At 46.1% G+C, this 12,829-nt stretch overlaps 1 protein-coding gene across 1 annotated transcript in view; it reads right to left on the reverse strand.

Moving 5' to 3' along the window:
* Window positions 1–12,829, reverse strand: part of LOC132407122 (programmed cell death 1 ligand 1-like) — a 60,134-nt gene that overhangs the window by 26,702 nt on the left and 20,603 nt on the right. Inside the window, exon 2 of the mRNA XM_059993417.1 lies at window positions 3,505–3,636. Coding sequence (XP_059849400.1) covers window positions 3,505–3,568 — 64 coding nt within the window. The 5' untranslated portion in view covers window positions 3,569–3,636. The remainder of the gene's footprint in view (window positions 1–3,504; window positions 3,637–12,829) is intronic.

Here is a 12,829-nt window from a genome sequence, read left to right on the forward strand (position 1 = left end):
CACAAGGTAAAACATGCAAGGCTTGCTCAGAAAATAAGGAGAGATGGAATCCAATGGGACCTTAAATTTGTGGATTCAGATGTGGCTTGCTTACAGAAGGCATAGTGACGGGTCATATTCTGCATGAAGGTCGGTGACCAGTGGTGTGCCTCAGGGATCTGTTCTGGGACCACTTCTCTTCGTGATCTTTATAAATGACCTTGTTTAAGGAAGTGGAGGGATGTGTTAGTAAATTTGCTACAAAAGGTTGATACAAAATTTTGATACAAAAGGCTGGGGGTGTTGTGGAAAGCGTGAAGGGCTCTCAGAGGTTACAGCGGGACATTGATGGGATGCAAAATTGGGCTGAGAAGTGACAAAGGAAGTTCAATCCAGTTAAGTGTCAGGTGGTTCACATTCGTAGATCAAATCTGATGGCAGAATACACCGCTAATGACAAGATTCTTGGCAGTGTGGAGAATCAAAGTGATCCTGGGTCGTGTCCATAAATACCGCACAGATTGACTGTGTGCTTAAGAAGATGTACGATGCGTTGGCCGTCATCAACCATGTGATTGAGCTCAAGAGCAGAGAGGTAATGTTACACCTGTATAGGACACCTGGTCAAAACCCACTTGGTGCACTGTGCTCGTTTCTGGTCACCTCACTACAGGGAGGATGTGGAAACTATAGAAATGGAGCAGAGGAGATTTACAAGGATGTTTCCTGGATTGGGGAGCATGCCTTATGAGAAAACGTTGAGTGAACTCGGCGATTTCCCCCTGGAGCGACGAGAGATGAGAGAGGACCTGACAGAGGTCCATAAAATAATGACAGCCATTCATCTTGTGTATTGTCAGACAATTATTCCAGTGGAGAAATGGCTAACACGAGAGGGCAGAATTTTAAGGAACTTGGAAGTAGGTACAGCGGGGATGTCAGGGGTAAGTTTCTTTTACACAGAGAGTGCTGAGTGCGTGGAATGTCCTGCCGGCGACGGTGATAGAGGCGGATACAATAGGGTCTTTTAAGAGACTCTTGGAGAAGTACATGGAGTTCAGACAAATAGAGGGCTATGGGTAACCCTAGGTGATTTCAAAAGGAAGCAGACGCTCGGCACAACATTGTACATTTTCTATGTTCTATGTTTCTATTATATCATGAGACATGAGGACAAGCTGCACTTTTCCACAACTCGCCCTCCCGCCCACGAGTGCGCGTGTAGATAGGACCCAGAAAAGCTGCCTGGCAACCGTGAAAGCAGAGTTTGCCAACGTGGAAAGAGTTGGCATTGTACGCCAGTCGAATAGCCTGCTGGGCGTTGCCTCTCCATATGGACCCACGTCCGATCGTGGTTGCCGCCCATGTGGCGATTTCCAACGACTTTTGAGGTGACCAGCGCACATCGTTATCCGGTCCCAGGCACGTAAGCCTTTCAGGCACGTTTAGCCGAAAGTATTATTTTTTGCCAAAGTTGCCTTATTTCGGGGCTACCCCCAGGTGATTATGTGCTCTGAGGATATAGGCTGTGTTAACCACTTTTGGCCTCAGAGTTTCTGCACATGCCGTTGGGGCAGAAAAATACAGCACAGACTTACAGCGGTTGCTGGGCATTGTAATAAAAATCATAGACTTTCCTTTTGTTTGGCTGGATGATATGCCAGTGCATCCAAATCCAAACATACATGTAATATCTGCACAGGCTTCAAATGTTATTGCCAACATGGGCTTGATTATTAACCGTAAAAAATCCCAGTTTGGGTTGTCAGTCATGGTGTTTCTCGGCTATCCAATCTCCGCAGAAGTTACAAAACCCCTCCCATAGAAAGTAGCCTCTATTGTGGATATCCTACCCGCCTATACTACCAGAAAACACAGGTTTCCGCTGTAGTAAATTTTTATCATCGCTTCATTCAGCGAGCTGCTGAACTCAAGCCTTCTCTGTAAAGGTAACACCCCTAATCATGTGCTTCACTGGTCAGCGGGCATGGCTGAGCATTTGAGAACACCAAACACGCCCATCCATGCGCCGCATATGATGCACTCCCTCCGCAGTGCACCATGACTGCTGACGCTTCACTCCGCTGTGAGCGTTTTTCACGAACAGTTGGTCGGAGGGGTGTGTAAATCGCTCGCTTTCTTTAGCCGGCAGTCTCGTCTTCCGAAAAGAAGTACAGCACATTTGACCGTGAGTCTTCAGGTCTCTCTCTGTGTTGAATTCTGTATGTTGTGTGCGTGTCTCGAATGGCTATATCTATTCAGTAAGATGTTCATGCTTGTTTATACCAGGCGTTTATAGTCCCGTCCATTGTAATAGATTGGTCGTAATGTAATTTGTGGATTTTTGACTCTAAAACTGGATCATGCCTGTATTTATAGTAAGGTATTGTATCCTTTATGAGTTTGTATTTAAATCAAAATTTCGGGGAATGACTGTGCTTGTGAAATTAATCGCACTGATTTAAAATGCTGCAAGATTATGTAATATGTAGGACATTTCTGTTTTCTCTTGCATTTTCAACTTTTATCGTCATCAATGTACTGGTATTTTTGTTTTTTTTTGTATTAAACACCTAGTTCATTGCCACAAGAAATCTATCTGTTTACAATCATCATTATTATTATTATTTGTCAAGCGCCTGCTCCGGCAACAGGAGGCTGAGTTTGGAAAGCCCCTTGAACGGTGAGTCTTTGAGCCGCATTGGCTAGGAGAACAAGTGAGGAGCTGGGCGTCGGTTTTTGGGAGAAGACATCCATCCGTTTAACATTAGCTGCGCGTTCCCACCCACCCCCACCCCACTCCACTCCTGGTTCTGAAAAAAAAAAAAAATCCAGACGCATCTGTACTCAGATTGGACGATGCTCGGTCAGCGTCTATTCTCCAAGTTAGATACGGCTCAAATTAAATTCTGGCTATAGATGAAAAAAAACAGCTAATTAATGCACCACCAATAACTCTCGGAGACGGGAGGTGAACGATAGGCTTTCATTAGCAGCAAAAGGGAGCACGGCATCTTGAAGACTGAGGGAGGAGCAATGCCTCCAATCGCATTTATACAGTGGTCTGTGGGAGGAGCCACAGGAGCAGTCAGCAGAGGGGCGTGTTCAGACAGGTATACATAGTTTACCACGTTCAGCCCCCCCCCCCTTTGATTTAAAAGAGAGCCCCCACGGGGCGAAGTTTCTTACAAGTATATTTACAGGTTAAGTCTATCAGGCAAGTCTATCACTGCGATCTACGTAGCACTGGTGATGGTGGTTTTGCTGGCTACGGCATGACTTGAGGTGCCAGCACGTTAGACGTCAGTAATCCCTTATGCGTGTGCGTGGCACCCGGTATCGGAGTGTCGTGAGGAGTCTGTGTAGGGCTTGGTGTGCACAGTCTCGTGTGTATATACATCGGCGGGTACGGGGTTCATAGTCACCGTGGAGTGTTCGGGGTAGGGGTCTCGTGCTACTGCGGGCGCCAGGTCACGGACGGAGACCGTGACCTCCCGCCCATAAGGTAAGACCACGTAGGCATACCTGGGGTTCGCATGAAGTAGGTGAATCCTCTCGACCATCGGGGAGTATTTATTGCTCCTCGCATGTTTCCGTAGCAGCACTGGCGCTGGGGACGTCAGCCAAGCCGGTAGGGTGGTCCCAGAGGCAGACTTCCTGGAAAAAGAAAAGAGGCACTCATGAGCGGTTGCATTGGTGGACGTCCATAACAGGGAGCAGATGGAGTGGAGCGCCTCCGGGAGGACCTCCTGCCAGCGAGAGACCAGCAATCCCTTTGACGTAAGGGTTAGGAGTGTGGCCTTCCACACAGTGGCATTCTCCCTCTCCACCTGTCCATTTCCCTGGGATTATAACTCGTGGTCCTACTAGTAGCAATATCCCTAGCCAGCAGGTACTAGCGCAGCTCATCACTCATAAACGAGGACCCTCTATCACTGTGGATATAGCAGGGATATCCGAACAGAGTGAAGAGCTGGCGCAGGGCTTTTATGACGGATGGGGCAGTGGTATTGGGGCAGGGGATGGCAAAGGGGAACTAAGAGTACTCGTTGATTATGTTGAGAAAGTACACATTGCGGTCGGTTTAGGGAAGGGGACCCTTAAAGTCGACACTCAGTTACTCAAATAGGCGGGTGGCCTTGATAAGTTGTGCCTTTTCAGGACGGTAGAAGTGCGGTTTGCACTCACCGCAGACTTAACATTCTCTGGTTATTGTCCTGATTTTCTCAAGGGAGTAAGGCAGGTTCCGGGCTTTCACGAATTGGTAAAATCGGGTGACCTCCAGGTGGCAAAGATCTGCATGGAGGGCGTATAGCTGGTCGAGTTGCGCGCTGGCAGATGCTCCCCAGGATAGGGCATCAGAGGGCTCATTGAGCCTTCCAGGCCGGTACAGGATATCATAGCTGTAGGTAGGGAGTTCTATCCTCTACATCAAAATTTTATCATTTTTGATTTTGCCCCGCTGTTTGTTGCTAAACATAAACGCAACTGAGCGCTGGTCGGTCAGCAAGGTGAACCGTTTGCCGGCGATAGAGTGCCTCCAGTGCCTAATAGCCTCCACTATGGCCTGGGCTTCTTTCTCCACCGAGGAGTGCCAAATTTCAGGGCCTTGAAGGGTACGAGAGAAGAATGCTACTGGTCTTCCTGCCTGATTGAGTAGCAGCCAGCCAGCACGATGTCGGAAGCGTCACTCTCTACTTAGAAGGGAATGGTCTTGTCCAACGCATGCATCGTTGCTTTGGCAATGACCCCTTTAGTGCGGCTGAAGTCCGCATGGGCCTTGGCTGAGAGGGGAAATGCGGTGGACTTGATCAGGAGGCGGGCCTTGTCTGCGTAGTGAGGGACCCATTGGGCGTACTAGGAAAAGAAGCCCAGGCACTTTTTGATGGCTCTGAGGGTGGTGGAAAGCGGGAGTTCCAACTGGGAGCGCATTCGGTCGGGGTCAGGGACAATGACCCCGTTCTCCACGACGTACCCAAGGATAGCAAGTCGGGTGGTTCTGAACACACACTTGTCCCTGTTATTGGTAAAGTTAAGAGCTTTGGCCACTTGGGAAAATGGTTAGAGGTTGGTGTCCTGATCCTGCCAGTCGTGACCGCAGATGGTGAAGTTATCCAGATACGGGAACGTGGCCTTCAGTTGGCATTGGTCCACCATCCGGTCCATTTCCCTCTGGAAGACAGAGACACCATTCGTGACACCGAAGGGGACGCGCACGAAGTCATAGAGCCTGCCGCCCGCCCCGAAGGCGGTGTAGGGGCGGTCCTCCGTGCGGATGGTAAGTTGATGGTAAGCGGATTTCAGGTCTATGGTCGAGTACACCTTGAACTGAGCTATCTGATTGACCATATCTGCGATGCAGGGTAGTGGGTACGCGTCAAGCTGCGTGAAACAATTGATAGTCTGGCTCTAGTCCACGACCATCCTATTTTTCTGCCCGGTCCGAACAACGACCTCCTGGGCCCTCCAAGAACTTGTGCTTGGCTCAATGATCCGCTCCCTGAGTAGCCGCTGCACCTCCGACTTAATGAAGGCCTTGTACCCCGCGCTGTACCTCCTGCTTTTAGTTGCCACAGGTTTACAGTCGGGGATCAGGTTGGTGAACAGCGGTGGGGGAGGGATCTTGAGGGTGGAGAGGCTGCAAGTGGTGTCAGTAGCGTGGCTGTTGGCATGGTGTTGGGTGGGATATGCGGGTCGGTGTGTTTGTGTGTGGTCAGTAGCGGGGTATATGACGAAGTGCAACAGAACTGGGGATTTCTGACAGTGATTGGTGGGTGGGGCCCGTCGTACTCCATTGTCACACTTTTTAGGTGGCTCTGGAAGTCGAGCCCCAAAAGCACAGGGGCACACAGTTGAGGCATGACGAGTAACGCAGAGTCCCGATATTCTGTGCCCTGCACCACCAATGTTGCTACACAACCCACCCCCCTCGGATGTCTGTGGAATGCGATCCAGAAGCCATGGTGACCGCCGTCTCTGGCTTACCGGCCGTGTCACGAGTCCGCAGTGTTGCACCGTGTCCGGGTGAATAAAACTCTCAGTGCTGCCCGTGTCAAACAGTCAGCTAGTCCTGTGCCCCTCCATCAGGACGTCCATCATTGACCTTGCGAGCTGGTGTGGAGCGGTTTGGTCGAGGGTCACGGAAACGAGATTTGAATCGCCGTCTTGGTGCCCGGTAAGTACCCGTGGGGGAGGCGGGGCGAGGTGGCTCCGACAAAAATGGCCGCCCCCGCTCGTGGTTTGGATTTACAGGCCTTGGCGAAGTGGCCCTTCTTTCCGCAGCTGCAGCAGGTAGATTTTCGGGGGTGCTTTTTGAGTCTGCAGAAATAACACTGCGTGGACTTGCAACTGGCAGCAGCCAAGGTAGATTCGCCGGCGGGTTGCAGGGTCTGCAGCGCCCATGGGGCCGGCGGGAGTTCGCGCACCTGGACAGTGTCAGCGTTGTGCAGAGCGGCCTCCATGCGTATCGGCCAGCTCGATCGCCGACTGTAAGGTAAGATCGGCGTTTTCCAGCAGCCGCAGGCGCACGTACACTGACCTGATCCCAGCAACGAAGGCGTCTCTTACTAGCAACTCCGCATGCTGTTCCGCCGTCAGTCCCCTGCAGTCGCAGGTCAGCACGAGTGTCTGCAGGGCCCGGACAAACTCAGCGCTCGACTTCCCGGCCCGCTGCCGTCGTGTCACTAAGCGATGTCTTACATAGAGGGTGTTCACCGGCAGCCGGTATTGTCTTTTGAGGGCATCCATCGCACCGGTAGTCCGTTTGGTCTCTGATCATGGAGTAGACCCTTGCACTGACTCTGGAAAGGAGAACCTTGTGCATCGTGGCAGGGTCAGTCACATGAATCTCCTCCAGGTACGATTCGAAGCGTGCTAGCCAGAGTTCGGAAGTGTCGCCGGCTTCCTGGGATTGAGGGTCCAGATCCAACCTGTCGGGTCGTAAAATGCTCTCCATGTTTTAAAATTGCTGCGAATAAAATTGATGCACCATCAATAACTCTCGGAGACGGAGGTGAACGATAGACTTTTATTAGCAGCAAAAGGGAGCATGTCATCTCGGAGACTCAGGGAGGAGCAGTGCCTCCAATCCCCGTTATACAGGGGTCTGTGGGAGAAGCCACAGGAGCAGTCAGCAGAGGGGCGTGTCCAGACAGGTATACATAGTTTACAACACTAATTCCTCTCATTTTTGAAACAGAATGATGCTACGGCCGTTGACTGGCGATTGCTAAGTTATGATTGTAGGCGAGCCCTTGTGGCTCAATGCTGAGTAGGTGGACAGGTACCGAGAACCCCGAGAAACATACTGCCGGTACTTAAAGTAGCCCATCGACAACACAGGCTGCGACTACTGCAAGCTTTGCTCAAAGTAGCAGTCTCATGTCAACTGAGACCGCTCAGGGCGCTCCCACCTAAGTCATTTCGATATTCTCCCAACTTCCTTATATCCAGGTGCACATCCAAACGTTTAATAAATGTCCCTATTGTACTTGCTTCTACCACCAAACCAGGCAGGGTATTCCAGCCATCTACGACTCTCTGAGTAAAAAAGCTTAGCTCACACATCCCCTTTGAACCTACCTCCTCTCAACTTCAATTTCATTTCATGTTTCAAACTTGGGCAACAGATTCTCTCTATACATTATATATGCCTCTGATATAACTGGTAAATCAGATATCCCCTCAGCCTCTGACACCCAGAAGGAAACTACCCAAGTCTATCCAGCCTCTCGTGATAATATAAACCTTTCGACTGCATTTTCGTTATTCTTTTGGTGAGATAACGGGGAACTGTGTTGGACCTGCTCCGATTGCGAAATTAATGCTACGTTTCATACCATTGGCAGAAGTGACAGGAATTTCTCTGGATGTGGAGAGAAACCATGTTAACACGTCAGGCTGGTAGTTCTTCACTCCGCCATGAACAGCAATGTTTTGCATTTTCACCTCTTTGGGGAAGGTTCCTGACTGGCAGTGGCTTCCTCATGTTTTCTGCTTAACTTCGTCTTACAAATTTCCGCAATGCTGCTCTCCATTAAAAACCTAACTTGATTTGCGATAAATACATGAAGGCATGAACCTCCTTCCCCTTTCATTTGTCTTTAAATGCATCGTGAAAATATTTTCGTTAAAAGACAACTCTCAACGTTGTCTCTTTATGTAGTTTTAGACCTGTTCCTTACCCCGTTAACACTGCTTTTAGTATAAGATGGATGAGTACAGCACAGAAAAAGGATCTTCGGCAAAGCTGCCTGTCGCGAACACGATGCAAATTAAACTGAATCTTTGCGAGCTGAGTAGGCTCTATATCTCTTAATCCACTGCATATATCTGCGCCCTTTTAAAAGTATCGTCTTCTGATTTCATCTACTTTAATGTATAAGGATTTTTGTTCAGTTTCTGCCAGAGAGGCACGTCTAGATCCTGGCACTCCTGCATTTTATGGAATTGATTTAAAAAAAAATTGTATCATGTTTATGCGAGTCTGTATGATGAAAATTTAAACAGCTTAAGTGAAAGGGCAGGACGTTCAACAAATTCTCAACTGTATTTTCTAACTCATTTTAGTCTGGAACACATTTAATTTATCACTTGACAGTTTAGTTCTCAATGAGCCAAAGCGGGTATTATTTCATGTAATCTATGAATTCTGATATGTTTGCACCATCTAGAAAATTACAAGGAAGGAACTTAAGTATGGAATTAGGTGAGCTAGAAGGAACCATCAGAAGGCCTTGCGCGCAGCATTAAGGAAAATCACAAGGCATTCTATAAGCAAGTGAGGAGCAGGAGGTTTAGCCGTGAGAGAATGGGTCCAATCAGGAGTAATAGCGAAAACTCCCAAGGCATACTACAAGCATTTAAAGAGCAGTCCTGGTGGGTCCCGCCGAAATGCAACATCTCTTACTTGTCTATATTGAATTCCAACTGCCATTTTCAACCAATTTTTCCTGCTGATCCAGATCCCTCCGCAGCCAGGAAAGGCTTCCTCGCAGTACACTACACCCACAATCCTGATGTAATCAGCAAATTTGCTGATTTAGTTATTCACATCATCTTCCAGATTGGCAATATAAAATACAGACAGTAAAGGACCCTGCAGAGATCCCTGCGGCATGCCACTAGTCCGCCGATCAGAGACGCATCAATTCAATGCTGTTTTTGGCTTCTCCCATGCAGTCTGTGGCCAATACAATTTACTACCTCTCCTTGGACAATAAGCGACTGAACCTTCTTGAGCAAATCTCCCATGTGGGCCTTGTCAAATGTCGATGTTGACAACACGCACAGACTTCTCTTCAACCACTTTCCCTGTTTCGAAAACTCTACAAGGTTGGTTTGATATGTTCTCTCATGCACGAAGTCATTCTGACGAAGTCCATCTCTATCCAAATATTTCCATATCCAGTCCCTTAGAATAGCTTTCAATAACTTTCTCACTACTGCTGTCAAGCTCATTGTTGTTCAGTTGTTAAATCGAGTCAGACTCTTGGTGACCTCATGGACTCCTTCACACAAAGTCTTCTTGTTGGAAACTATCTCTCTGAGATACCCCGACGTCATACGCATTGCCTGAGTATTATTATCTATCCATTGTAACCTCTGTCACCCGCTCCTTCTCTTACTTTCTGTTTGAACTAATATGAGAGACTTCTCCACGGAATCCTGTCGTCTCGTGAGCTGGCGAAAATATTTGAACTTTTGTCTCATAATCAAGACTCCTAATAAGCAGACAGGCTGAACTCCTTCAAGTATTATCTTGTTAGATCTTCTTGCTGTCCAATGAAGTCTTAACATTTTCCTCCAGCAGTCAAGTCAAAGGCGTCGATTCTTTTCTATTCAGCCTTATCCAGCTCTCACAGCCATTCATTACAGCTGTAAATACCTAGACTTGACTATACGGAGCTTCGTAGACAATGTTATACCTCTGCTCTTCTGTATTTTATCTAAATTTGCCATTGCTGCACTAAGAAGTAAGCGCTGTTTAATTTCATGGCTGCAGAAAGGAGGAAGACGAAATCCGTCACTGTTTCCAATTGCTTTCCATTTATTACCACGGAATTTATTAGACTGGTCGACATAATTTTGGTTTTCATATTGAGTGAAAGCCAGATTTTGCACTTTCTTCTTTCACTTTGATTAGAAGCTTCCTCAGATCCTCCTTATTTTCGGTCATTGGAGTAGTATCATCTGCACATATGAGGTTGTTACTATTTTGTCCAGCAATTTTGATTCCTCTAGATCAGCATTCCTGATGATATTTTCAGCATATAGATTAAATAAGTCAGGTGACAGTATGCAGCCTTGTCGTACTCTTCCGAATCCTGATCTAGTTTTTTTTTTAAATTCTATATTCAGTCTAAACTATTGCTTCTTGAACTTCATACAGATTTCTCAAAAGGCAGATCAGATGTCCAGGTATCCCCATTTCTTTAAAGACTTGCTATAGTTTATTATAGTCCACACCGTCGAAGGCTTTAGAGTAGTCAATAAAACATCGATAAATAATGTTCTGGTATTCCCTCGATTCTCCATTCTACGGCGTAGGTTAGTAATTCGGTGTCTGGCGCCCCTGCCTCTTCTAAAACCAGCTTGTATATCTGGCAGTTTTCGATCCATATACTGGTGGAGTCTTGCTTGCATGATCTTTGGAATTACCTTGCTAGCCTGTGAAGTTAGTAAGACTGTCCGGTGATTTGAACATTACATTCTCGACCACAGAACCTCCTTTCTGTTCTCCTAACGAATCCCTTATATCCACAGATCATCTCATTTCCCCTCCCTCAGCCCTCCGTCCCCCACTTCCCTTCTGAGTCGCAGAGTCAGTCTCATTGCCAGAGACCTGACTGCTGTGAATTTCCCCTGATTGGCCATTCACTCCAACAGTATCCAAAGTGGTTTACCTGCTGTTGAGGGGCATAGCCACATGGTACTCTGCGCTGGCTGTTTAGGTCCTTCCCCGTCCTGACTGTCATCCAAAAATAAATTGAAATAAACATTCTGCCCGTACAATAATATAACATGATTCATGCTTTCAATGAGAACAACACAATGACAGACCCACCTTCAGCACTACGCAAATATACAGAGTAACAAGTTTGTGCTAGTGGCTCAAGACGTGAATTGCAAGGCCGTTAACCATGCTCAGGAAAGCCTGAAATGAAAACTCGATGGATATCGTGGTTAGAATGCACAACTGAAAAATAGAAGGCAACAGGAGGTATTGCGTGACGATGTAAACGCGGTATTGTACATTAATGAAAAATTGTGTGTAATTAACAGAGATTCTCGTTTTTTATGCATAATGCACAATTATTATTTTATAATAACACGATCTAAATGTGTTGTTTAAATATATACAGGAAAAGCTTTTTTTATTGATTTTTTATGCATTTCTACAACATTACAACAAAAAAACCAACAACAAAATAAGAGATAAATACAGTGCAAGATAACCACACAATAATATGATTCAAAATAATGACAATAAAGCACCCAAACTAAAGTCGTGTAAAGTTAGTACCCATCCCCTTGCAAGGAGAAAAAAATCTCCATACCAACCACAGCAAAATGTAGGAACTATAATTTTATTTATATTCAATATAATTTTATATTTATATGTTTATATAAAATATAAATTTATATTTATATTCAAACCCCCAAAACTGTACATGAAAATAAGAACGAAAAATAATAATGATAATAATGCCTACTACCAAGAAAAAAAAAAAGCTGAAAGTAAGGAACTGAAAAAAAACTTAGTCTAAGGAAAAGTTATGAAAATATTCAAGAAAAGGTCCCCGCACGTTATGAAACTTTATGTCCGAATTAAGACGTGAGTAGTGATTTTTTTCAAATTCGAAACAGGAAATAATATCATTAAACTATTGAACATGTGTGGGTGGGGCAACATCTCTCCACCTAAGAAGAATTAAACGTCTAGCCAGAAGAGAAGCAAAAGATAATGTTCGACGTTTAGTCGGACTCAAATGTATGTAGTTGCACTTCCCTGCTCAACTCTGCATCCTATCTATATCCCATTGTAACATACAACCTCCACTATCCACAACTTTTTTTTTAAGATGGCACCGCTAAGGGAAACTTCGCTGCATGAAGCTCTGATTCCTGTTCTGGACTACTACAGCCGAACTCCACAACCAAAGCCGTAGGCACTTCAGGAAACAATATCATTTTAAGATGTTTTATAAAAAATCTATTGATACTCAAAATTGACTGCAGATGCGGGCAGTGACTGCTGTTTCTCTTTAAGGAGAAGCAAGTAAAACACGCTGGGCTGCAAGTAAGGTTGAAATGCAGAGGCCTTAGATTCCCACAACCAACTACAGTCAGTGGAAAATAAAATTGAAGACCTCAGAGCAAGATTGTTGTGGCAGAGGGACATCAGGGACTGCTGTGAGCTTTGCATCAGGGAAACACGGCTCTCTCCCGCTATTTTGGATGCGGAGATGTAGCTGGATTTTCTCCCGATTCACCGTGAAGACATGATAACTCAGTCTTTGAAAGACAGAGGAGGTGGAATATGCTGCATAATTAACACGTTGTGGTGCATGTACATGGCAATTCTGTCTCAGTCCTGCTCATCCAACTTGGGAACATCTGAGTTAGGAAGGATGAGGAATATCGCATTTTGCAGTATGTAACTAATCAAGTTATTCTGAATTCATACAGGAAAGAAGGGTGTGTGAATGCAAATGTTGTTCTGTAGGTATATTTAAAAGCTGCAGGTTTGTGGAGTGGGAATGCATTTTTTGAAAATAAAGTATGCCAGCAAAGTTGATATAAACTAAATGGTAATCCAAACCAACACCTCGAGTAGGGTGCTAACAAG

Source organism: Hypanus sabinus, chromosome 17 (assembly GCF_030144855.1).
Source record: "Hypanus sabinus isolate sHypSab1 chromosome 17, sHypSab1.hap1, whole genome shotgun sequence".
Taxonomy (NCBI): Eukaryota; Metazoa; Chordata; class Chondrichthyes; order Myliobatiformes; family Dasyatidae; genus Hypanus; species Hypanus sabinus.